We start from the raw sequence: 25,859 nt of genomic DNA, 5'->3' as shown, positions 1-25,859 counted from the left end.
GGCTTGGATGAAAATTTAGTAATTATCTGTTTTGGGGATACAAAGGAGTGTTGTCAATCAACTCGAGAGGCACGTGTCTTGCGACACTAGAGCATAATGAATAATCAACAAATTATGAAAGCTCTACAAGGAAGACTTTATCACAATAATATATATTTCTTAGGCTGTCTTCCCGCTGACGATGTAGCGAAATTAAATCTAAGGAGCGAGTCAGACAAGCCCATTGTCTTTATTGCTAATGTGTTAGGCGCATCGCAAGCTTCGAAAATGGGTCACTGGGTGGTGTTCTATGTTAGTGATAAGTGTATATATTTCTTCGACACATACGCCCTGACCCCATCATTATATTCTAAGTACTTTCGAAGTTTCTTAAATAAGCATAAAGATTATCCTGTTTTTAAACTTGCCGCAAGATTACAGTCGGACAAAACTCTGGTGTGTGGCGTGTATTGCATTCAATTCGTATACTTATGTAATAAAATAGGCTTAGAGAGGACTAGTCAGTTTCTGAAAGATAATTATGATTTAGGAAATTTTTTGAAGAATGACAGAAAGGTGTTAACATATGCTTATAGAATGTTTAAAATGCCCCCATGTATAAAAACATTTTGTCAATCTAGTCAAGGACTGACTTACAAGCATTGTATTTCTAAGATATGTGGCTAACTTATTAAATGCTACAATGTGTGTGTGTGTGTGTAAAAATGTAGAGCAGTAGCATGTAGCTTATTCATTTATGGCGTGTGTGTGCAATTATATGTAGTTATTAAGAACAGGATTTTTTTTTTTTTTTCGTGCGATGTGACCGGGTGGGTGTGAGTTTGTTCACGCTTTCCTATGTGTAAAAAAAATGTAGAGAAGTAGTATATAGCTTATTCATTTATGGCGTGTGTGTGTAGTTATATGTAGTTATTAAGAACAGGATTCTGTTTTTTTTTTTTTCGTGCGACGTGACCGGGTGGGTGTGAGTTTGTTCACGCTTTCCTATTGTTCGGATGAAGAATGGCTTGTGGTTTTGGGCATGTGCGCGCGTGTTTGCATACATGTGTGGGCGTGTCCCCTATAACCTGGGGTAGCCTCGGAAGAAGAAAAGGCTTGTGGTAGTGTGCGCATATGCCCCAAATAACCCCGGGTAGCTTAGTCAGTCCCCTAACGTTGCGAGAGGAGCGTCATGGAGGAAGTCTTCGCCGTCATGAACTTACAACAACAACAACAACAACAGCCCCACGCTGCCGCTGCAACTCTTCATGCTGACGATGTTGACGATCAGATAATGGGTCAAGCCGCATTAGAAGTTGAAGCCATGGATAACACATCCCAAGCTGAAGCCGTGGATAACACATCACATCCCAGAAACGGAGGTGAGATATCCGCCTCTTGTATTTTTTTCTGCGCGCACAAGCGCTGGTGTGTGTGTATTTCTTATTCATTGTGTTTAAAAAAAATATATATATATATTTCTTGTCATTTCAGCGGATGTTGGTGGTGGTGAGGTGGGGGATGTTCCAGAAACTCCCAAGTCTACCGGTGAACATATCACGGGCGAGTCATTGGGCAACAACAACCGCGGCGCGTTGGGAGGTGTCGGTAAAATGGGGCGGCGTGTGCTGAGGGAAGGATGTGATACCTCCATTACCAGTGTCTCATCTGAAGAACGACCCACCGGACAGCGTAACGCATAGTAAGTATTTTTTTATTCTTACAAAAGAGAGAGAGAGAGAGAGAGAGAGAGAGAGAGAGAGAGATTGATTTTTTTTTGTCTAATAATGTTTCTCTATCTTTTCATAAGTCCACGGCAACAACAACAGACACGCTTCGGTGATGGTGTGTCTTGACTCTCCGTCGGGCGCTGAATCGCGAGCGGCGGCGAAGTCGTCTGCAGCAAAAAGATCATGAAATGCGTCAATCACGACTGGAAAAAAAAATGCAGCATATGGCGGAAGTGTTGCGGCCGCGCCCACTTCTGACTTGACATACCCCGCTTGACCTTTCTTGGAAGTGTCATAGGCGGGGTGGGTGGTGGGGAAGTTACTAAAATCCATTATGGATTTTATGAGTGGAAGCGAATAAAATTCACTAATGTCTTGGAAGTTAGAGATGCATATGGTGGCCGAATCTGTGAGAGTCCTATATTTAGTGCTTAACAATCTTTTTATATATGTACTCGCTCTGTGTGTATTATTTTTTATATATATATGTGCTTGTGTTGTGTATTTTTTTTCTTCATTTGTATATGTACTCGTGTTGTCATCCTTTTATGGGCTGTCTTTGGGCATGTACGACATAAGTTTGTAATATGTCTCTTTCAATTAGGATTTATTTTGGGGGAGGGAAAAAAAAAGGGTAGGATGGGTGGGTTTCATTTGTATTTCTTTGAGCCTGTACGGTGTGAGTTTGTAATATGTCTTTTTTTTTTTATGGCGATTGTGTGTTTTTGTTTTTAGGCTTAGCATGTATTTAGTCTGGATTAAGAAAGAACAAATTAGCCTGGATTAAGAAAGAACAAATAAAATAGACTAGATTAAGGTAATATAATAACTTGTCATACCATTTTGTTCCACTATATATCAATACAAATGTATAAAATCTACTTTTCCCGTTCCTACCCTCACTGAAAGACAATCGATATAACTCCAGTCAATATGAAAATCAACAGTAACACACGCACACACACACACACGCTTATGCTGGCAAACTGAAAATCAATAGCGGGTAGAGGGAGGGTAGTGGTACCCTCAGACTGACCATCAAGTCACCGCTCGCGAGGGTGGGGCATAGAGGGGGACACGCACACACATGCTGGCAAACTGGAAAAAATCAATAGCGGGAGAGGGAGAGGGAGGGGAAAGGTAGCCACAGGCCTCCGCCCAACAAGGCACCGCTCGCGCTAACCGATCCCCGGCAGGAGGGTGACGCCCCGGCACGGCGCGAAAGGACCGATCCCCCGGCAGGAGGGCGACGCCCCGGCACGGTGCGAAAGGACCGATCCCCCGGCAGGAGGGTGACGCCCCGGCACGGTGTGAAAGGACCGATCCCCCGGCAGGAGGGCGCGAAAGGACGCCCCTAACCGATCCCCCGAACACGTCACCGCTCGCGCTAACCGATCCCCGGCAGGAGGGCGACGCCCCGGCACGGCGCGAAAGGACGCCCCTAACCAATCCCCGGCAGGAGGGTGACGCTCAGGCCTCCGGGGAGACACGATGGCGTGGAAGGTGGTGGGTGTTTGGGGTGGGGTGGGTGGGTGGGGGGGTGGTCACTTTTGGGGTTGTGACCACTCCCCGTTGGGGGAGTGGGGCGGTCCCCTCGGCGGCTGGCTGCCCGCGCGGCTGGCTGGCCGTCCGGCTGACTGGCCGCACGGCCGGCCGGGAAATTCGACGTACAAAAATTTTTCGACGTCAAAAATTTTTCGACGTCATTTTTTTTTGGTTGCAAATTCTTGATCATGCTTGCGAATTATTTTGGTCCCGTCACTGTCACCATTACCTACTACTGGGTACCGAGAGCCCGTTGGTGGGTGGTAGGCACCCCTATACTGCCTTCCATATGTGCAATCGCGAGCCATGTGTCCTACATACCCACAAGCATAACATGTGGGTGGCGTGGGCGCGTTCCCATATGGGCGTGTAGGTGGCGCGGCGTGCCGTCCTCCCCTTTGGGTTATCGGGTAACGTGACTGGCCTGGAGGGCGTGGAGGACGGGCTTGTGAGACATGTTTGGGTCCGGATGCCTGGGTGGAACAGACGTTCAGCACTTTTATTTCTTTGGCGATATCGGCATCGGATAGCTTCGACTCTGGATAAGCTTTAATATACTCATACCCTTTCTTTAATACCTTCTGTGGGTCCCCCTTTTCTTCCTCCGTTAGGATGAGTAAGAGGGCCGGAGGGAAAGCCTCTCTGAGCCGTAAAGCGGTTATCTCAGTTAGCAAACTGGCATTGTCAGGCTTGAGAGCGATCAACTCGTCTCTCAATGTCTCCAGGCGGATGAGGAAGGTGCGGATGTTTTCTCCTGTCCGCCGTTTTGCCTCTCCCAATTCTTTCTGGAGGACCGAAAAGGTCCTTACTGTGGGAAACACACGTAGGAAGTCTTCCTTTACTTTTTCCCAATCCTGTCCACATCTAGTGATATAACCGAGGAGATGATCGCGCGCTCCCAGGGCATATTGTTTGGCTAACTCAATCTTTCCGGTAGTGTCCCAATTTGCCTGTGTCCGGCTTTCAATATCCTCTATTCATTTCTTTGCTAGCTTATGGCATGGGAGGTTTGGTGCTTTGCTACTTTTTTCTTCTCCACCACAAAAATATAAGAGTCCCTGCACTCTACTAAAATCATTCAAGGTATGACGGCTAAGTAGCGTGACAAGATCATCATGGGCAAGGGTGATCGATTTTCCATCTCCTTTTTTGGGGGGAGGGTTCTTGCCTTCGTCTGGCATTTTTAACTCTAAAGTCTTATTCCAGTAATTCCAAGAATAACTGTCTTCTCCCTCGCTTTCGGATGTGGACATACACCAGTACAATACCAATATAAACCAATATAAATCGCAAGTTTCACCACAAGTTTCACCACAAGTTTCACCACAAGTTTCACCACCCCACACCTGACACCAATGTTGTAACCCGTAATCCGGGTCACACAGGGGAGACGACACACTGTTTGTATTAGTGACACTTGACTTAAAATTCTAGTACTTTAGGAGTATTTAAAGGAGTTCGTAAATGGGGTGATGAAACGGTGTCGCCTTTCTTATATGTATTTTATTCTACCTTAATACTACTTAATATTACAGAGGGTAAAAATATTGTTTAAACCAGCGACTGGCTTACTAGACTCAATGAGTCTTCAGGTTTTCTTTCACTATTGGTTACTGACGTTAACACTGGTATAATATTGAGTAAAAACTCACACAATAAAGTATCATAGAAATATAATCCTAAGTAAAACTAAGATAATAGAACACAATAGATATGTTAGATACGCTTTCCTCTATGGTACCACATTACTCCATACTCACAGTAGCAACGATGAATGTTCTACCCATGTTGTCTAGGGAAGGACAACTGAGTGTCCAGCAACGAACAGAGTGCTGGTTGATCTGAGGTCAAGCCTGGAGAAATGCTTCTTATATAGGCAGACATCGCGAGGGTAATACGTCAGGCGTGTGAGTCATACATCAAACTCACACCGAGCTCATACAATAATCTACCTAACCGACATGCTTAATTCACGCGGTGACGCAGCTTTGTTTTCATAACATTTTGTTCCGCGGTTGATCGTGTTTTAGCCGCGGTTGATTGTGTTTGGCTTAGAGAGATAAGCGGGTGCGTTAATGGGCAATTACAATTGTGTATAGGTTGGTAAATGAACAGTGCGTGTGGGGACAATCATGTCTTGGAGTCCGTGTTGTGTTTTAGCGGTCGATACCGCTGTCGTCATCGGAAAATATTGCCGGTGAAGATGATGATGACACGAGTGGTGTCGCAGCCCTCGGGGCACCACACAATACTACTTTTTTTTTATATATCTGGTGCATTTCTAGGGACCAGTAATGAACACACACACACACACACACACATCCTAGGACCTATACTTTTTCTCATCTATATTAATGATATTGTCAATGCTAGTAATAAATTTAAGTATACCATTTATGCTGACGACACTAATTTACTAATAGATGATAAAAATATAAATAGTTTGCATATAAACATTAATAATGAGCTCAATTCATTTAATATGTGGCTTAAACATAATAAGTTAAGGTTAAATATCACTAAAACAAAATACATTATCTTTCACAACCGATCAGTCACTACTAACATGCCACCTATAACACTTGAAGGAAAAGTACTTGAACGAGTTTCTTATACTAAGTTTTTGGGCGTTGTCATAGATCAAAATATCAATTGGAAATACCAAATTAATTCTGTTGCAAATAAACTATCTAGGATATGTGGCATACTGTATCGAATAAGAAATAGCCTTACACAAGAAGCACTTATCAGTATTTATTATACACTTTGTTACCCGCATCTCATTTATTGTGTATCTGTGTGGGCGTGTACGTGGCCTTCCTTTCTTAAAAATCTTCAGGTTTCTCAAAATAAGATATTTAGGTGTATGTTTTACATGAACAAGTTTGATTCCACACATAACGTATTTTCCACACATAGATTTCTTAACTTTAAAAACATTCATTGTTATTTTCTACTATTATTTATTTATAAAAACCTCGCACTGATGCATGGAACTCATCCTTTTCAAGTTATTAATACAGTGCATAATACGCGCAGGAACAATATAAATCTTATCTCTCCACAGTTCAGGACAGTTCTTTTCAGAAATAGTATTTTATGCTCAGGACCTCAAGTTTGGAATTCTTTGCCAGTAGAAATAAAAAATCTCCTTAATAGTAATAATTTCTCTCATTTAAAAGTCAGTAAAACACACTTATTTGCAATCCAAAACAATCACGGTTAAAATTATAATTTATTCCTGAAACATGAACACAAATTTACATTATTAAATCTAATCAGTGAATTGCATAGTACTATTGTCCATATTATTTTTATTATTGTTATTATTATTATTATTATTATTATTATTATTATTATTGTTATTATTATTATTATTATTATTATTATTGTTATTATTATTATTATTGTTGATGCTGTTGTAGTTGTTATTATAGTTAACATTTTAGATATAGCTATTATAACTTCATCTGGTATTATAGTTAATGTTGTTATTTATTGTATATTTGTATTTAGCTTTATGGTTGGGAGCTATCTGCAACCTTTAGAAAGATAATAATAGTACAATGAAATAAATATACAGTCTGTCGGGAAGCTTCGGCTTGACAGGCTAGATTCGTTGCCAGAATTATAATTATATATATATATATATATATATATATATATATATATATATATATATATATATATATATATATATATATATATATATATATATATATATATACAATAAACATTACAAACATTAAACACACACACACACACATACATACCACACACACAAACACACACACACACACACACACACACACACACACACACACACACACACACACACACACACACACACACACACACACACACACACACACACACACACACACACACATACACACATCCCTCCCACAACCCTACACACACACACTAACGTCCCTCACCCACCCACACCTAACCCTCCCCCACACACTATCACCCCCCACACAAACAAATCACTCTACCCTTCCCATTCCGCCTCAGCATGACATTTGGCCGCGGGACTTTACACTGCTCTTGGCATTGACGAGTTCTACAATGCCTGGCTGATCACCCAAAGACCGGGGGGAGGCGGGAGGAGGAGGCAAATATTCCGAACAGGAGAGTCGAGGAGTCTAAAAATTGGTCCGTGCGTTCCAATTCCAATCCAACTCCTCGATTTAGAAGATCCTTGCGCTCCTGACCTGCTTTCACCTTGTTCTTTTCTTTTCTTTTGTACTTACTGACGGCTGAAGGACAGGTGTGGGAGAGGATAGATGGACAGGAAGGAAATATATACTAACATACCTTTAGAACAGTTGGAGAAACTAATCTAGACAGGTGGGTAATATCTAAATCTATTTTGGACATCTGTGGAAAGATAGATAGGCAGGTAGTATATACTAACATTCCTTCAGGATAGGTGAAGGAAACGGAAAGGTAGCCGGGCAGGTAATATAAATATTATACCAACATGCCTTCAGGACAAATGTGGGAAAAGGGAAAAGGTAGACGGGCAGGTAATACATATGAGGCAAACTTAGCTTATTAGACGTATCAGTAAGTTTATAAGTAAATTTAGACATGTTAGTAAGTTTATTAGAAATGTTAGGTATAGGTAAGTTAAGTAAGGGAGTATTACCAAAATTTGCAGATAGAAACAGGTGTAGGGGCTAGATATGAACATGACAACTAGACAGGATGATAAGCAAGATGTGGTGACAGAGAAACAGGCATAGCAAGGCAGACCGATGGACAGACAGACAGGCAGGTAGCGGGGAGACAGACACATAAAGACACACAGACGTTCAGCTAAGCATAATACATACATACATACATTCAGTCAAGTTTTCCTGCATATTGGTGTATATATAGAGGTGAAGATGGCGCTATAGCTAAATAGATCTGCGCGTTGGCTCTGTGCTCATCTATATCTTGTTGGTTGGATTGGTTGGTTGGATAAATTCATGGATAGTGAGGTAAGGTGGGGTTAGGATTACAGGAGCTGCCTTGTAAAGGGCAATACAGACTCCTTACATTCTTATATTTTTATGTATACACCTTGAGGTTTAAAATAAAGTCCACAGTAAAGGGATTCTCTCACGGAGAAGTGTAATTTAAGAGGATTAACGCCCTTAGCTATTCTTATAGATTCAATATTCAAACATATATACATACATACATTACAAGTTTGGCTATTAATGCAGTGCATCATTTTCAATAACACACACACACACACACACACACACACACACACACACACACACACACACACACACACACACACACACACACACACACACACACACACACACACACACACACACACACACACACACACACACACACACACACACACACACACACACACACACACACACACACACACACACACACACACACACACACACACACACACACACACACACACGACAACTCTGGTAGCTCAGTCGGTTAGAGCGCCGCGCTGCAAGGCTTCATGACCAAACAGGCGGCGGTTCGAGCCCCGCTCAGGCCGGATTCTTTCCGTTGACTAGGAGTGGTTACTGTCCCCCCTTGAGCAAGGGGGTGGGGTGTGGTGTGTGAATCTAACAGTACCAGAGATCGACAAAATGAGTACCTGCGTGAGGGTACCTGCTGGCGACAGCGACTCCAACTCGTGATCAGGCCGTGGTGAATTACACACACACACACACACACACACACACACACACACACACACACGCACCATGACTGTTTAACATTCCAGAAATGCTGTGTTCTAGAGACGTGGAAGAAAAAGAAGAGAGGGATGAAGGGATGACGCGGAAAGGAAGGAAGGGAAGAGAGAAAGAAAAAAGAGAAAGACGAAAAAACCAGATGCAGGAGTTGGGAAGATTATGATAGAAAGCATAATAAGGAAAAGTGATGCATTCTAAAGCAAGGAGAGAGAGAGAGAGAGAGAGAGAGAGAGAGAGAGAGAGAGAGAGAGAGAGAGAGAGAGAGAGAGAGAGAGAGAGAGAGAGAGAGACAGAGATTACATAACACGCATATACAGAGAGTGTCTTAAGCAAACAAAGGGAGGGAGGGAGGGAGGAGCAGGGCACAGATGCAAGATGGCGCCACTATAAACACTCGCCTGCACACCAGAACAGGCTGGGCCGACCATCAGGCCCCACCTGGAAGAAGCCTTGGGCCGACCATCAGACCCCACCAGGAAGATGCCACCAGCGCAACAGGCAACGACGTAAAAAAAAAAAAAAAAAAAATAACAATAAAAAGACGAGGGACACAGAACGAAGGGACACACACGAGACGAGGCAGCGCGAGGCGGCACAGAGAACACAGGACAGGGAGGATGAAGAGGGAGAGAAACATGCATAGTGATGGACAGAGAGGCGGACAGACAGATGAAGGTGGAGAGAGGACAATACAAACGGATTTAGAAAGAGACAGGAAGAAAGACAGATAGAGAGATGCAAAGACATAGAGAGATAGAGACAGTAAAAATGAGATATAAGGATACACAAACTTTAAGAGAGATGAACGTAGGTAGGAAAAGAAAGACACACAGTTAGTTAGAGAAAGAGATGAAGAGATAAATATAAATATAGAGAGCTGAAACAAAGGCGGCCAGGAGACAAAGACAGACAAAAGCTAGCGGAAAAAGCAAGAAAAAATAAATATCAAAACACACACACACACACACACACACACACACACACACACACACACACACACACACACACACACACACACACACACACACAACTCAAGTTGAAAATAATATTGGTAATTATATTGTTTTAACAGATATCTCTGATCACTATCCAATATTTTCTCATTTTAAGAATAATGATATAACACACCCTCCCATTATCATTACTAAAAGACTTAAATGACAAAGCAGTACTTAACTTCAACCACAATCTGCAACAACTAAGCTGAAGCAATGTATTTAAGTGTAGCTGTCCTAATGAATCATTTAATGTACTCTTCTCTGAGTTTAGCAAAATATTTAATCAATATTTCCCATTAAAAAAGTGAGTAGATAAAAGGCACACAATAAAACCATATATAACTTCAGCCCTTAAAAGAAGCATTACTGAAAAAAAAACAGATTAGACTAGCAAAAAGGTGGCCAGTCACATACAAGGAAACATATAGACATTACAGGAACAATTTAACGAAGCTCTGAGAACAGCAAAAAAACAAATATTATAAAAAATTTCTTTAGGACAATCAAGGCAACACAAAGATTCATTGGAAAACTTTAAATTCCCTTCTTGGAAGAACTAATAAGTCATCAAGTCATGAAATATTCCTTGACCCACCCTGCTCAAATGTTAGTAATGCATTTAATGAACATTTTCTAAAATCTGGTAATACAGATTCGAATATGACTGATTGCACTAAATATTTAAATCCAACACCACATTTTTGTATGTACATGTCTCCAACAAATACCACAGAAGTCACTAGTTATCTACATGCTCTTAGCACTAACACTCCGAGTTACGACGAAATTTCTCCAATAATATTGAAATCTGCTTCTGCCTCACTAGCACTTCCATTAACTCATGTAATAAATCTTTCTCTAAAGACAGGTATTTTCCCATATCACTTGAAAAAGGCCAAACTAATTTCTATATTTAAGTCCGTTGATAAAAATAATATAAATAATTACCGTCCAATATCTATCTTTTCAGCATTTAGTAAAATCTACGAAAAAGTTATTGCTACCCGTTTAGTACATTATCTTGAGAACAATAATCTATTAGCCACATTTTAGAATGGCTTTCTGTCTAACCGTTCAACAGAAACTGATATCTTACACTTTATAAATAATGTTTATAATTTTTTTGAGGAAAAACTTTGTTGTGGGGATTTGTATTGACCTCTCTAAAGCTTTTGATACGCTCAGTCATAATATTTTGTTTGATAAACTAACCCACATTTGTATTACAGGTGTGCCGTTTCAATTATTTCGTAGCTACCTTAGTAACAGATCCCAATCCGTATTCTGCAATAATCAATCATCTGATTTTATGAACATATCTAAAGGTGTACCACAGGGATCTGTATTAGGACCAATTTTATTTTTTATATACATTAATGACATTATAAATGCTAGCAAAAAAAAAATCATTTCATTATTTATGCTGATGACACGAACCTCCTGTTAGCTGATAAAGATATGAATTCTCTGCACTCCAATTTAACAACTGAATTAAACCATATTAATATATGGGTTAAATTTAATCAACTTAAACTCAATGTCTCAAAAACAAATTGCATGTTCTTTCAGAATCGTTCCCTTAACTATCACTTGGCTCCTGTCATATTAGAAGACACACCATTAAATCAAGTTGAGCATACCAAGTTTCTTGGAATTCACATAGATAAAAATATTGCTTGAAAATACCACATTGATGAGGTATGTTTAAAAATTTCTAAAAATTGTGGGGTCTTGTATAAAATTAGACACAACCTTACTTCTGACGCCTTAACTAGCATATATTACACTCTATGTTACCCTCACCTCACCTACTGTGTATCTGTGTGGGGAAGTACATGGCCATCTTTTTTTAAACAAGGTAATATTATTTTATTTATTTTATTTTATTTATTTTATTTATTTTATTTTATAGTTAGTATTTCCAAGAAAATTATATTAATTTCATTATTATTATAAAGCATATGTAATAGGCAATTACTTACCTATTTAAATTACGTACAAGTCAAATATAGGTGTATTTGTATATGGTTTTGCATACAACCACTATGTTTAATCTAATCTCCGTCTGTCACGGAGCCCTGGCTCGACAGACTGTTGCTGTCACTACTTTGAAATGTAATCTCAAAGATTAGATGTTCGTGTGATTTAAAATAAATATATATTTACTAACTTACACACACACACACACACACACACACACACACACACACACACACACACACACACACACACACACACACACATCTTGACCTTTTAAGAGAGCATGCATAAGAATAAGGAGAGAGAGAATATATGAGTTAAATACCATGTAGAATGAATATCAAGGAGGAAAATATACTTTGTGGGTTTGCGTGTGTGTGTATGTGTGTGTGTGTGTGAGTGCATATATCTAAAAATATGTCATTAACAAACAACCTAAGATGTAGAAAACTGGTAGAAACAAAAGAGTGCATATTTTATCTTTTAGTACTCTCTCTCTCTCTCTCTCTCTCTCTCTCTCTCACGTACAGTTCAGTGGCGACGCGTCATAAGTTTAATTACCAAGGTTTTCAAAGTGTTAATAGAAGAGGAAAGAACAAGTCTGAAAAGTGCGAAGCGCGAGAAAAAAAAAAAAAAAAAGCTAATTAAAAATATATTAAAGACACCTTCAGGCAACTTCTTAAGACTCTTGGGAAAAATAAAACGAAGAGGTTTTCAGCTGGAAATTTTCTTCATAAAACGACATGAAAAGATTAAACAGTCCCTCGGCAAAGGAGGAAGAGGAGACTAGCAGGAGGGATAAGGGCTTGCGAATACCTGCTGTTGGGGAAATATAAAAATACTTCGTATTTCTTTATGCACTACTGCTACTACTGCTACTACTGCTACCAATAATGATAATATTAATTAAATGATAATAACAATAATAAAAATAATAATAATAATAATAATAATAATAATAATAATAATAATAATAATAATGATAATACTGACTTACTGTTATGGCCAATCGATGTTGTCTTACCTGAAATTAGAAAAAAAGATACATTAGTAGTTTTCTTAAGGAACATATCAATCCATCTGTTTATTGCCATTCTTGGGATTGATTTACTTTCTTTTTGCGATTAGGTTTCATCACAAAACGAAGTACAAAATAGGGTTGTATTTTGGGGGTCTAGCGTACTTGTGGGAATGTTGGGAGTGAGTGTTGCTTGTGGGGTGGAGATGGGTGGTTGAGTGCAGTGTAGTGTGCTGATGGGGTGAAAGCAGCCTGTGTGTGTGTGTGTGTGTGTGTGTGTGTGTGTGTGTGTGTGTGTGTGTGTGTGTGTGTGTGTGTGTGTGTGTGTGTGTGTGTGTGTGTGTGTGTGTGTGTGTGTGTGTGTGTGTGTGTGTGTGTGTGTGTGTGTGTGTGTGTGTGTGTGTGTGTGTGTGTGTGTGTGTGTGTGTGTGTGTGTGTTTGTATGTCTGTCTGTCTGTGTGACTGTGTCTGTGTCTGTGTGTGTGTGTGTGTGTGTGTGTCATAATTTATATATTAGGAATATATTAGGAGGAATAAAAGATAAATCATATGAATATTTTCCTGCAGAAGAATATATATATATATATATATATATATATATATATATATATATATATATATATATATATATATATATATATATATATATATATATATATATATATATATATATATATATATATATATATATATATATATATATATATATATATATATATATATATATATATATATATATATATAAACGCGAAAAGCAATACCTCTGAACCATAATAGAAAACTGAACGATAATAGATTATTACAAGAGAAATGGGATGGGACAGGGCTGGTTACATTTCATGGGCTAATGGGAAGGCAAATGGAGCTAGGAGGAGGAGGAGGAGGAGGAGGAGAAGTAAAGATTGGAAAGTTTCGTCTAGTCTTAGCAACATCTGTGGTCATATGCCGGAGAGAGACAGGAGGGGAAGGAATTATAGGAGAAGGTAACAGACCCCAGGAGACGGGGCACAACCCCCGATTAATACCTGGTACCCATTCACTGCTGGGTGGACAGGGGCGTAGGGGTTCGGAAAAGCCGCCCATTATTTTCCACTCCGAGGGGGAGGAGAAAAAGGAGGAAGGAAAAAAAAAGAGGAAAACCAGGTGGGTCAGTATCAAGAAGAAAACATTGGAGAAGAAGGGTGGAGAGAAGAGGAGAGGTTAAGAGAGAGGAAAGGATTGGATGGAAGGGGATGTGGAGGTTGAAGAGGGAAAAAAAGATGTTAGAACAAAGAAAGGGAGATTAAGGGAGGAGAGAAGAGGAGAGAGGAGAGGAGAATAAAGAAGAAAGAAGGGCTCACACAAAAAAAAGAGGAACTGAAGAAAAAAAAGCGAGAAGAAATTATGGAAAGAAAAACAAAATAACAGGAAAGATAAAAATGATGTATGAAAATAAAGAAAATGGAAGAAAAAGGAAGAAAAGAAACAGGGAAGAACGAAAGGAAAAAAAATAACATTAGCTAAAATTTGTATTATGAGGAGAAAGAGGAGAGTAAATGAAGGATGTAAGGAGGGAGAAGAGGAAGAGAGAAGAGGAAAGTGGAGATGGCAATAAGGAAAAAAAACAATGAGAGGAAGGGAGATAGAGAGAAGGGTTGGAGGAAAACAAGGATTTGAGAGAAGGAAACTGTGGAGAAAAAAGGGAGATGAAGAGGAAGCGAGAGAGAGGAAGAGCGAAAAGGGGAGATAGAGAGGAAAAAAAAAACAAAGGTGAAGGATGGAGAGATAAGAAGGGAAGAAAAGGGGAGACAGACGGAGAGAGTGCCCCCTTCATCCCTCCGTCTCTCTCCTTTCTCCATATTCTTTCATTTTCTTTCATTTCTGTACTTTTCTCCTTCACCTTCTTCTCACCCTGTTTATACTTCCTCCGTCTCCGTCTTTCCTCCATTCTATTTATCTCTCTCCTTTCTTCCTTCAACTTTTCCCCTTCCTTCCCTCACTCCTCAAGTATTCTCTTTCTCCGCCTCATTTCCCTCATTCATCTTCCTCCTTTGCATACATCTTCCCTCCCTCTGTTGCACCTCCTATTTTCTCCTTTCTTCCATCCCTCCTTCCTCTCCATTCATTCGTCTGACTTCCATTCAAACATTTTAAAAAACAACTTCGAATTTTACCTTTCTCTGCTTCCTCCTTCCTTTAATGCTCCTTTTTTTTTACCTTTCGTTCCTTCCTTAATACATTCTTTCTTTTTAAATGTTTTGTCCACTTTTTTTTTAAGGCCAAGTCCTGTTTGATTTTAGTCTTTTGCGTCTTCATAATTTTTCTTTACACACACACACACACACACACACACACACACACACACACACACACACACACACACATAATGGTCATCTCACTCGTTATATATCTCTATCTATCGCCTCCTCCTCCTCCTTTTCCTCCTCCTACCTGACCAGATTATTCAATGGTCTAAAAAGCGGCAAATGTCTTTCAACACAAACAACCATAAACTCACACATTGTGGGCACGAATACAGTAACTTCCAGCACGCGTGGGAAGCCTCTGCAGGTCGTCCAGTGGGTTAATATCTGAGTCTCAATACCAGCAGTGACCTGAGACATACAAGAAGAGGAAGAAAGGAAAGAAAGGAAAGAAATAGAGGAAAGAGCAGGCTGTAAGAAAATAACATGAGTGGAAGTACGCAGGAGAAGATAAAGCAAATGGAAGGAAAGCAACTTAATAATTCTTTCTCTTCTTCTGCACTTTAATGTTATTTTTATATTTGTTCGTTCGTTTACTTCCTTTCCCTTTGCTTTATCTTCCTTTCCTTCTTCGTCTCAGGTCACTGCTGGTAGTAATAAGACTGACATTACACTGGACGACCTGTTAATCTATTCATCCTAAAGCGTGTGTGTTTATGTTTGTCTGTGTTGAAGACATTGAATAATAAAATAGGAGGAGGAGGGAGGAAGGGAAGGAGGAGGAAGAAGAAAAGGAGGAGAAGGAAGAGGAGGAGGAGTAAGAGGAAATTGATGGAGATATACAAGGAGTAAAGTGACCATTCTGTGTGTGTGTGTGTGTGTGTGTGTGTGTGTGTGTGTGTGTGTGTGTGTGTGTGTGTGTGTATACAGTTTAACGCGTGCCGGTTGCGGTCAGCTAGGTTTACACGGAACAAAGAATGTATGCATGTATGATGTATGTATGTATGTACGCATCAATAGATCGATGGATGGATGGATGACGTAACTATGTGTATATTTATGTACGTGTCGATTAGTATGTATGTGTGTAAGTATGTATGTATGTGTGTAAGTATGTATGTATGTATGTGTGTAAGTATGTATGTATGTATGTATGTATGTATGTATTATGTATTATGCAGTTCAGTTCTGGTCCCCCTATTATAGAATGGATATCAAGATGTTAGAATCTGTACAGAGGAGGATGACAAAGATGATTCAGGGGGTGAGAAACTTGCCTTATGAAGACAGGCTGAAGCAGTTAAATCTACACTCTCTAGAAAGGCGAAGGTTGCGAGGAGACTTGATCGAAGTCTATAAATGGATGAAGGGATCTAATAAAGGGGCTGTCACTAAAATTTTGAGAGTGAAAGATACAGGTAGGACGCGTGGCAATGGTTTTAAGTTAGACAAATTCAGATTCCACAAAGACATAGGCAAGAATTGGTTTACCAATAGAGTGGTGGACGAATGGAACAGGCTTGGGAGCCATGTTGTGGGTGCCAATACCATATATACATTCAAGAAGAGGCTAGATAAAGCCATGGATGGTGAGGTAAGGTGGGGTTGAGTGTACAGGAGCTGCCTTGTAAAGGCCAACCGGCCTCTTGCAGACTCCTTACGTTCTTATGTTCTTACGTTCTTATGTATGTGTGTATGTGTGTGTGTATGTATGTATGTATGTATGTATGTGTGTGTGTAGGTATGTATGTATATATGTATGTATGTATGTATGTATGTATGTATGTGTGTAAGTATGTATGTATGTATGTATGTATGTATGTATGTATGTATGTATGTATATGTATGTATGTATGTATGTATGTATGTATGTATGTATGTATGTATGTGTGTAAGTATGTATGTATGTATGTATGTATGTATGTATGTATGTATGTATGTATGTATGTGTGTAAGTATGTATGTATGTATGTATGTATGTGTGTGTGTAAGTATGTATGTATGTATGTGTGTGTGTGTGTGTGTATGTATGTATGTATGTGTGTGTGTGTGTATGTATGTATGTATGTGTGTGTGTGTGTATGTATGTGTGTGTGTGTGTGTGTGTGTGTGTGTGTGTGTGTGTGTGTGTGTGTGTGTGTGTGTGTGTGTGTGTGTGTGTGTGTGTGTGTGTGTGTGTGTGTGTGTGTGTGTATGTATGTATGTATGTGTGTGTGTGCATACTGGCAATATATTCGCGTCTATGTGCCATTTCCTTCCTCATATTCCTTCCATCTCCTCTATATCCTTTTATCCTCCTCCTCCTCCTTCTCCTTCATTACACCTCCTCCTCCTCCTCCTCCTCCACCACCACAGCCTTCTCCTACTCCTCCTCCATCATCACATCCTCTTCTTCACCTCCATCACCACTTTCCTCCTCCACCACCCATCACCCACCACCACCTCCTCCTCCTCTTCCTCTTCTCCTCCTCCTCCTCCTCCTCCTCCTCCTGGGAATTCAATAATGGGGATCACAAGATAATTACACCTATCACGGAGAGGAGGAACAGATGGGTAAGAGAGAGAGAGAGAGAGAGAGAGAGAGAGAGAGAGAGAGAGATAACTCTTTGGCTCTTTTCAATGATTGTATCCGTCTGTGTGTGTGTGTGTGTGTGTGTGTGTGTGTGTGTGTGTGTGTGTGTGTGTGTGTGTGGCTCTCTCTCTCTCTCTCTCTCTCTCTCTCTCTCTCTCTCTCTCTCTCTCTCTCTCTCTCTCTCTCTCTCTCTCTCTCTCTCTCTCTCATGCCTGTGGGCGTGCATAAACAAAACCTTCTAAATATTCACCGCCAGTAATTGGAACAGAAATACATTTTTGTGGATTGGTTAGTGGCATTAGCGGCGCCAGCAGAGGAAACACGAAACTAGGACAGAAAGGAGAACGGTGAGCTAGGAGAGAAACAGAGAAACGAAGAGGCAGTGAGGATGAAGGATAAAGAGGGTTTCAAACAGGAACAGGAATCAGAACGTTGAGCAGGCAGAGGAAACAGTGGGGAAGAGACAGTGAGGTTAAGGATTAAATAAACGAGGTGCATGACAGGAACAAGCAGAGTAACGGTGAGCGAGGACAGAGGCGAGGCAAAGAGGTAGTGAGGATTAAGGAACAAATAAGCAATTATCGATAAGCAAAGCAAGTATTGGTAAAACAACGGTGAGAAAAAAAATAATGAATGATAAAAGATATGAAGAAAAAACGTACAACGAGATGCAAAAAAAAGGTAAAATAATGGTTTACGGATATAAAGGAAAACACTCGGAAATAAAGAGTAAAAAGGAAAAAAATAGAAGATCGGGAAAGAAGAAACAAAGACATAGGAAAATGCAAATGATATGGAAATGAAAACAACGAAAAGCCAAAGGACAATGGGAAACGAAAATATAGGAACAAACAAAGAAGGGACGGGAGAATAAAAAGAAACAGGAAATTAGTGAAAAAACAGCAACAAGCGAAAGCAGAACAAATAAACAACGTTAAGTGGAAAATCAAGGAAAACACAAGCAATCAAAGAGTATAATTATAAGAAAGTTAAGTAATCGAGGAGCGAACTGAAAAAAAATCAAGAAACGCAAATAATAGTAAAACAAAAAGACGATGTGAAAGAGAATGGAAAGATAGATTGAAGGAAGCAAGTAGCGGTGAAGGAATGGCAGTAGAAATAACAATGGAAGCGTATGAAAAAAGGAAGGTAGCCAAGCAGTTGGAAATTTAAATGCGAAAACGTAGTTTGGTGTGGTAAAGGCGGGTGCATACGCCATAGCTGCGCGTGGCTGCGGTGCTCTTCTCCGACCCGTTGTCCCTTTGAGCCTGTGGTGGACAAGAACCAGCCACCCCGGGACACGCGCCAGTGTGACATCCGGGATTGCCACAGTTTACCTTCCCCGGGTTTCCCCAGGCACCCATTTATCGACCAGCCCGAGAGGGAGGATGAACAGCTGGGTGAGCTGCACGCTGAATGCCCGTGCCGGGATTCGAACCCAAGGCTGCGGAGTAATAGCAAGGCACGCTGACCACTAGGCCACGGAGGCGTATATACTGGTGTATAATAATTATATACATTTGGTGTGGATATATGGAAAAAAGGAATTTAAGTAACGGGAAACGAATGAAAGCAAATGGACAGTAAAAAAGGGAAGTGCTGTGAACACCGTTGGATTTAGTTTTACATGAAAGTTGTGCTAATGAAATAAATAAATATGGTAAATACCCGATCTTTTAATGCTGTGTTGCTGTTAGTATTACAGCTACTACTACTACTACTACTACTACTACTACTACTACTACTACTACTACTACTACTACTGTTAGTTTGTAAGCTAACTGAACCATGAATATGTGATTACTAACCTTGTTACAGCTTCTGCCACTTCAGTCACGCTCTCTTCTTATCCTCAGGGTGATGCTCTTCCCATAACACCTCTGATTGTACGTATTTTTCTTGAATTTGACGTAAGAAGACCGTTTCATCTGGCGACCAATTAAACTTACTCCTTTTCTGCGCTGGTTCCCCGGCCCGTAGATGTGCTCATTGGGGCAGATGACGTGGTTATTATGCAGTAATTTCAGCAGAGCAAGTCGTGACGCAGGAGGGAGATAAGGGTATTGACGAGTGACGGAGTAAAGCAGCCTTGGAGGCTGCTTCTATCTCTACAAAACTCAGTATTTTCTTGTGTTTGCCATTTATTATGTTTCTGTTGTACATTTATACATCTTTCCTTATTATTCTTTTGAAATATATACTTAATTCATGTCGGATGTTTACGTTTTGCACAGGCGTCCTTAGCAACGAGCCCGCCATAAAGAAGAAGAAGAAGATAATAGTAGCCAGGATTTGCTAATACCTACACTCAAAGTTGACGAGGATAGCTTTTACTCATAATAATTTGAAACTATTAACTTTGATAGTAGCTTTAGAGTAAAAGTTAATAGCTCTCGAGGATACAGGCCCAGAGTTGCACGGCGTATTACAGGTGGGGCCTTACCAGCGAATTGTACAAGGATAACATAACTCCCGGCGTCTTGTATTCGAAGTTTCTCGATATGAACCCAAGCATTGTATTGGCTTTCTTACAGGAGGAGGAGGAGGAGGAAGAAGAGGAGGAGGACACTGAGGAAAAGAGGAAGGATAGAAGGAAGAAGGGAAGGAGGTAGCGGAGAGGAAGGATAGGAGGGAGAAGAGAGAGGGGGGGCAGAAATAGATGAATGATACATAAAATGGAAAAGCAATGAGATGCATTATGAGAAAAAGAGGAAAATCGTTGGGCGATAAGGAGGAAGAAGAGGAGAAAATGAAGACTGGGAATAATTACGTGCTGCCTCGGAGGGAAGGAAGGAAGGAAGGAGGTAGGGTAAGAAGGGAGGAAATAAGTAATGAGAAAGGGAGGAACGGAAGGAAGAAAGGCTGAAGGAAGAACGAAAGGAATGAATGAAGTAAGTCAGGAAGGAAGGTGATGGAATAGAGGCAGGGAGGGCAGGATGGAAAAGAATGAAAAAAGGAATTAAGGAAATAATGAAAGGAAGGAGACGAGGAAGGGAAAGGAGAAAAGAATAAGGGAAGAAGGGGACAAAGGAAGGAAGAAAGGAAGGAAGTAAGGAAAAAATAAATGGAGGAAGGGAGGCAGGAAATGAAAAAAGGGAGGAAGAAAATGAATGAATGAAGGAATGAAGGAAGGAGTGAAATGAGGGAGGAATGGAAGATTAACGTTAGAGGAAATGAACAGTGAAGGGAAGAATAGAGGGAAAAAGGAAAGACATAAGGAAGGAAGAAAAGATAGAAGGATGAAAACAAAGGAAGGAAGAAAGGAAAATAACATTCATTCTTACTCTCCTGCTCCACTTTCCTTCCGTTCATTCAATTCAATTTTTCTTTTTTCACTAATTTTCCTTAATCAATTTTCCTCCTCCTCCTCCTTCTCCTGGCCTTTTAATAGGGCCAGACAGTGGTCATGAGGAAGGATAAGAGAGGAAGTAATAAAGAAGAGAATATACAGATAAATTTTAGAGCAGTAAGAAATCTTGATTCTGGAAAATTGAACCAAAATGTGAAAAATGAAGGAGAAGGAGGAGCAGGAGGAGGAGGAGCAGGAGGAGGAGGAGGAGGAGGAAGAAAAAGATTTATGTGAGAATAATCGCAAAGATCGGATGGGAGACATAAATTAGAATGACAAAGAAAAGGACTAAACGACGATGAAGAAAAAGAGACGACGAGCGGATAACAGGAAAAATAAAAAAAATATTTATTATAAATGAGGTTGTCACACACACACACACACACACACACACACACACACACACACACACACACACACACACACACACACACACACACACACACACACACACACACACACACACACACACACACACACACACACACACACACACAAATCAAAAAGGTAAATTCTTGTCTTCATAATTTCCTTTCTGCCTCTCTCTCTCTCTCTCTCTCTCTCTCTCTCTCTCTCTCTCTCTCTCTCTCTCTCTCTCTCTCTCTCTCTCTCTCTCTCTCTCTCTCTCTCTCTCTCTCTCTCTCTCTCTCTCTCTCTCTCTCTCTCTCTCTCTCTCAGGTTCTGTTGCTATGAAGTTCTGTGTATCAGTATTTTCTGAATTTCTGTTCCTTTCAGACACAAAATCTTCTTAATTGTCTTTGTCACACACCTGCCATGAACATGTGCACCTTCATGCCTAAATCACCCCCCCACACACCTGCCCCCACAGACCTGTCACACACCTGCCCCCACAGACCTGTCACACACACCTGCCTGTCTTGCTTCCTCTGAATGCTAAGGAGGTTCGTATTCATAATCATTAGTGTGGTCCAGTATTTGTTGTCTCTCGTTAATTATTTTCTTTAGGCATTTAGAAACAATTCAAAGGACTCGTGTTGTAAATATTCAATCTCCGTAATTGCCTTTTATATTACGGCTTCAAAAAGAGATATGGGAAACTTTTTTTTCAAGGGGTGGATGGTTATTCTCTGTTTTCAGAATTTTTTATCTCGTTCTTTCTCAGACTTTTTGTGATTTCTGTATTTTTCTTTTTCTTTTTTAAATCAACTTTTTCCTCTGCTTTCTTTTTTGAATATACCTTTTTCTCTGCTTTCTTTTTAATATCAACATTCTTCTCTGCTTTCTTTTTTTAAATCAACCTTTTTCTTTCTTTTCTAAAACAATCTTTTCTCTGCTTTCTTTTTTAAATCAACCTTTTTCTCTGCTTTCTTTTTTTAAATCAACCTTTTTTGTGCCTCTTTTTTTAAATCAACCTTTTTCTCTGCTTTCTTTTTCATATCAACCTTTTTCTGTTTTCTTTTTTTTTTACCAATTTTTTTTGTCAACTTTGTATTTCTCATTTTTTTCTGTTTTTCTTCGCTCTTCTTTTGTTTCTCTTTTCTTTCATTTTTTTGGACTGCATATCCACCCTCCTCCTCCACGCTGACACAACGCCGACGTAGTCACGTATAAGGTATAAATTCCACAACTTTGTCCAAACATGAAGTACACCCACAAGTTCAATAATTTCTTTTTTTTCTGTGGTACAAAGGAGTCGGCATTCAATTTTTATATTTTACTTTTTCTAACTTTTTTTTCCTCCATATATTTCCAATTCAGTCCTGCGTTCATTCTTTCCTCCTTTCCTTTCGTTTTCATTACCTTTCTCTTCCCTTTCCTTCTTTCACCTTTCCCGCTTTTTCTTCATAATTTTCTGCTTTAAACTTTTTATTTTCCTAATTTCCTTTGTTTCACCTCGAGGTAAAGCTAAGTAAGAGGTAAGGTGAAGTAATTCGGTGGCTGAGTGGTTAGCGTGCGGGCCCCACATTCACCGCGTTCTGGACGACGCGGGTTCGAATCTGCCGCTACCACCTAAGATTTTTCAGTCAGCGCCGAGTGGCCTAAGACTACCCACATGTTGTCCTGAAGACCACCCATCAGCCCGGATTCCAGAAGAACCGTCCAAGTCATTCAAGAATGAGCTCCGGGGGGCAGCATGAGCCAAGAAAAGATGGCACCACTATAAACACTTGCCTGCACCAAGACGGGCTCGGGCCGACCACCAGGCCCCTCAAGAAAGCCTACCGGTGCTACAGGCTTCAGCGTAAAAAAAAATGTAAGATGAGGTAAAGTAAGGTCAGGCAAGGTAAAGTAAGAAGAGGTAAGTTAAGTTTGGTTAGGTCAGATTAGGTAATGTATGGCAGGGAAAGGAAAGGACAGATAAGGAAAGGAAAAAAAAAGGAGAGGAAAAGAGAAGAAAGCTAAAGTAAGGTAAGGAAAAGCAACGTAAGGAGAGGCCAAGAAGTATGAAAGTGAATTGTAAGACAAGCAAAGACAAAACAAGATCAAGACCAAGCCATGCTCACAAAAACGCCAAACGCCCGTGGGAAGTGACGTCTTGCTTGGCGCTGCCTGGCCCAGGAACTCACCTGTCCTGTGTGGCGGAGCGCCGGGGGGAAGAAGAGAGATAATCAGGTATAAAGGACGTGTACGTGACCTTGCATTGGAGATACTTTATTACATATAGATAAACAGATAGATAAATATATAGATAGAAGGAGATGGATAGATTGATAGTTATGTTGTCTATTATTAGGTTATTGGGGACAAAGTGGAAAAGAACAAAGAAAGAGGGAATAGTAATGATTTGGAAAGAGGAAATGATATAAATAGATAGACAGATGAGCAAAAAGACAGACTAATACACAGATAGATAGACAGACAGATCGACAAATACAGTTTTTTAGTCTGCTTAGGTTATGAAGGCGAGGAAAAGTGGGAAAGGACAACGAAAAGGGATAAACGAAGGCTTTGGGGAGAGGAAATGATAGATTGATATATTGGTGAATAGTTTTATTGTGTCACATGACCTCCAAGGCCTGGACCAGTTCACTGAGCACAGCGTGTGGCTCACCGCCGTCAACAGTAATGGCGGGGGAGACGCCACCCCGGAGGTCACTGCCAGAACCTTCTCAGACGTGCCCTCAAAGGAGCCTCAGAATGTGAGCGTTGAGGCTGCCAGCTCAAGGGTGAGTTGTGGAAGGCTTCCAAGGCAAAGATACATTGTGAAACTCGTTTTTAAATAGCTTTCTGCTCTGTTCGTTTCCTTCACATCATCTCTACAAGTTGCACATTCATTGTTTCAGTATTTTAAACCCTTGCACATTCATTATACTTGACCCATCCGCTGCGATTGGCTGGTTGGCCTTCACTGGTAGCCTGAAAACATTTACTCCCATGTCTTTCCCTGGCTCTGTGGTGGATAGTGGAGTGTTTCCATGTGGCATTGGTGTGCAGGATATCCCCTCCCAAGCTGCAGGACTTTACATTTTTCTCCACTGAATTGTAGCAGCCGGTTTGTGTTCCATTCCTGTAGCTTGGTGAGGTCTTCTGGTAGGAAATCCACAGTCAGGGGGTTAAGTTGAAGCATTCATGGCCTCACACAATGTTCAAACTTTTTAAGATTGTATTTTGATGATTTATCGTATAACTTTTTCCCTCACGGCCTTTCCCTTCAGAGCCTCATCATCTGCTGGGAGCCTCCGCTGGCCGAGCACCAGAATGGGATCATCACCAGCTGCAAGATCCACTACAAAGAGCGCGGCGAGTCAGGTTCCTCCAAGACCAAAGCCACAGACAGAAACAGACGACTCTTTGCCCTCAAGAAAAGCACCACATACTCCATAAAGGTTTAACCCGTCTGCTGCGATTGGCACAGATTTCACATTCACTGGTAGCCTGATAACATACAGTCCCTGGTCTTTCTCTGCCTCTGTGGTGGATAATGGAGTGTTTCCCATGTGGTATTGGTGTGCTGGATATCCCTTCACTGGTAGCCTGATAACATACAGTCACTGGTCTTTCTCTGCCTCTGTGGTTGATTATTGTGTGTTTCCCATGTGGTATTGGTGTGCTGGATATCTCTTCACTGGTAGCCTGATAACATACAGTCCCTGGTCTTTCTCTGCCTCTATGGTGGATAGTGGAGTGTTTCCCATGTGGTATTGGTGTGCTGGATATCCCCTCCCATGGTGCAGGACTTACCTTTTCTTCATTGAATTGTAGCCACAGACACTTTTTGTTCTCGCTGTTCATTTCCCATTTCCTTCTGGTTCTCCTCCTCCTCCTCCTGTAACCCTCTCTTTCCTGTCCCTACTGATCATGTTCTCTTTTTTCCTCTTGCTGTTCCTGTGTCCCCGCCCTGCCAAATATTCTCCCACGTCCTGCTTCTTGGCATTTCCTTGAGCAGGTTAGTGCAGAAGAGCATACAACTTAGGGTCGGAGAGGCTTTGACGGAGCTCAACCAACGTAATGTACAGACTGAAGCGCCACAGCGCCATAAAGAGCCCACGAGACCACAATTACACACTGTACATATATAACATAAACTTGGGCGAGGCTGTGGATTTTGATGCAGCGGATGTACATTTTGATCCAATGACCCTGATAACCTAAAACCGGTGAATGTATAGGAGGCGAAGCTACACACGCACACGCACACACACACACACACACACACACACACACACGCAATAATACAATACCCGTCAACATTACAAAGAGAAAGTATTCTTCCCATGATAAATACTGATTAAAAAGTCTTGTGTGTGTGTGTGTGTGTGTGTGTGTGTGTGTGTGTGTGTGTGTGTGTGTGTGTGTGTGTGTGTGTGTGTG

The 25,859-nt window shown here is 40.7% G+C and overlaps 1 protein-coding gene and 1 long non-coding RNA gene across 2 annotated transcripts; both read left to right on the top strand.

The window, feature by feature from the left end:
* Positions 1-215: 215 nt before the first annotated feature.
* Positions 216-1,861, top strand: LOC126995069 (uncharacterized). Its single transcript, XR_007749891.1, has 3 exons — positions 216-1,361; positions 1,474-1,681; positions 1,790-1,861. It is a non-coding gene; the product is annotated as an uncharacterized LOC126995069 (long non-coding RNA).
* Positions 1,862-9,198: 7,337 nt separating this feature from the next.
* Positions 9,199-22,220, top strand: LOC126995071 (putative uncharacterized protein DDB_G0271982; the record flags this gene model as incomplete). Its single annotated transcript, XM_050854361.1, has 4 exons — positions 9,199-9,264; positions 15,945-15,982; positions 17,726-17,790; positions 22,210-22,220. Coding segments are annotated over 4 exons (180 nt in total), but the record flags the coding sequence as incomplete, so codon positions are not given.
* Between the last annotated feature and the right edge of the window lie 3,639 nt (positions 22,221-25,859).

The sequence above is a fragment of the Eriocheir sinensis genome, unplaced genomic scaffold, assembly GCF_024679095.1.
Source record: "Eriocheir sinensis breed Jianghai 21 unplaced genomic scaffold, ASM2467909v1 Scaffold975, whole genome shotgun sequence".
Classification (NCBI taxonomy): Eukaryota; Metazoa; Arthropoda; class Malacostraca; order Decapoda; family Varunidae; genus Eriocheir; species Eriocheir sinensis.
This window is presented reverse-complemented; position numbering and strand designations above follow the sequence as displayed.